Source organism: Egretta garzetta, unplaced genomic scaffold, assembly GCF_000687185.1.
Source record: "Egretta garzetta isolate BGI_Z169 unplaced genomic scaffold, ASM68718v1 scaffold428, whole genome shotgun sequence".
Lineage (NCBI taxonomy): Eukaryota > Metazoa > Chordata > Aves > Pelecaniformes > Ardeidae > Egretta > Egretta garzetta.
In genome coordinates, this window is record NW_009260405.1 from 6383 (window position 1) to 6861 (window position 479).

The 479-nt window shown below is 66.6% G+C and overlaps 1 protein-coding gene across 1 annotated transcript in view; it reads left to right on the forward strand.

Moving 5' to 3' along the window:
- Positions 1–424, forward strand: part of LOC118452774 (cadherin-1-like) — a gene marked incomplete at its 5' end in the record, with an annotated part of 2655 nt that extends 2231 nt beyond the window's left edge. The window contains 2 exons of the mRNA XM_035898946.1: positions 6–60; positions 192–424. Of these exons, the coding sequence (XP_035754839.1) occupies positions 6–60; positions 192–424 (288 nt within the window). The remainder of the gene's footprint in view (positions 1–5; positions 61–191) is intronic.
- Between the last annotated feature and the right edge of the window lie 55 nt (positions 425–479).

The following is a 479-nucleotide window of genomic DNA, read 5'->3' on the forward strand; positions in this document are numbered from 1 at the left end:
GGGAGTCAATGCATGCCATCAACAGCACCTACAAGGCCATCGTCCTGGCTGTGGACAGTGGTGAGGAGCGCCCTGCCTTGCCCTCTGGGAAGGGGCCGCTGCCACCCGCCTGTGTCCCACCGGGGCTCCTGGGGCAGAGGCCGGAGCCAGGACCCCCTCCCCAGGCGCCTCGCTAACCCCTGGCCCCGCAGGGTCACCGGATGCCACCGGCACGGGGACGCTGCTCCTCCTCCTCCGGGATGTGAACGACAACGGGCCCACGCCGGAGCCCCGGATCTTTGACGTCTGCAGCCGGCAGCCCGAGGAGCAGATACTGAACATCGTTGACAAGGACCTGCCCCCCAACACCTACCCCTTCCACGCAGCGCTGGAGTATGGCTCCGGCACCAATTGGACCATCAGGGTGACCGGACAAGGTAGGTGACACTTTGTTTGGCCTGGGCACCCACCTTTGGCATGGGGCAGTGGGGGAGGCAGAG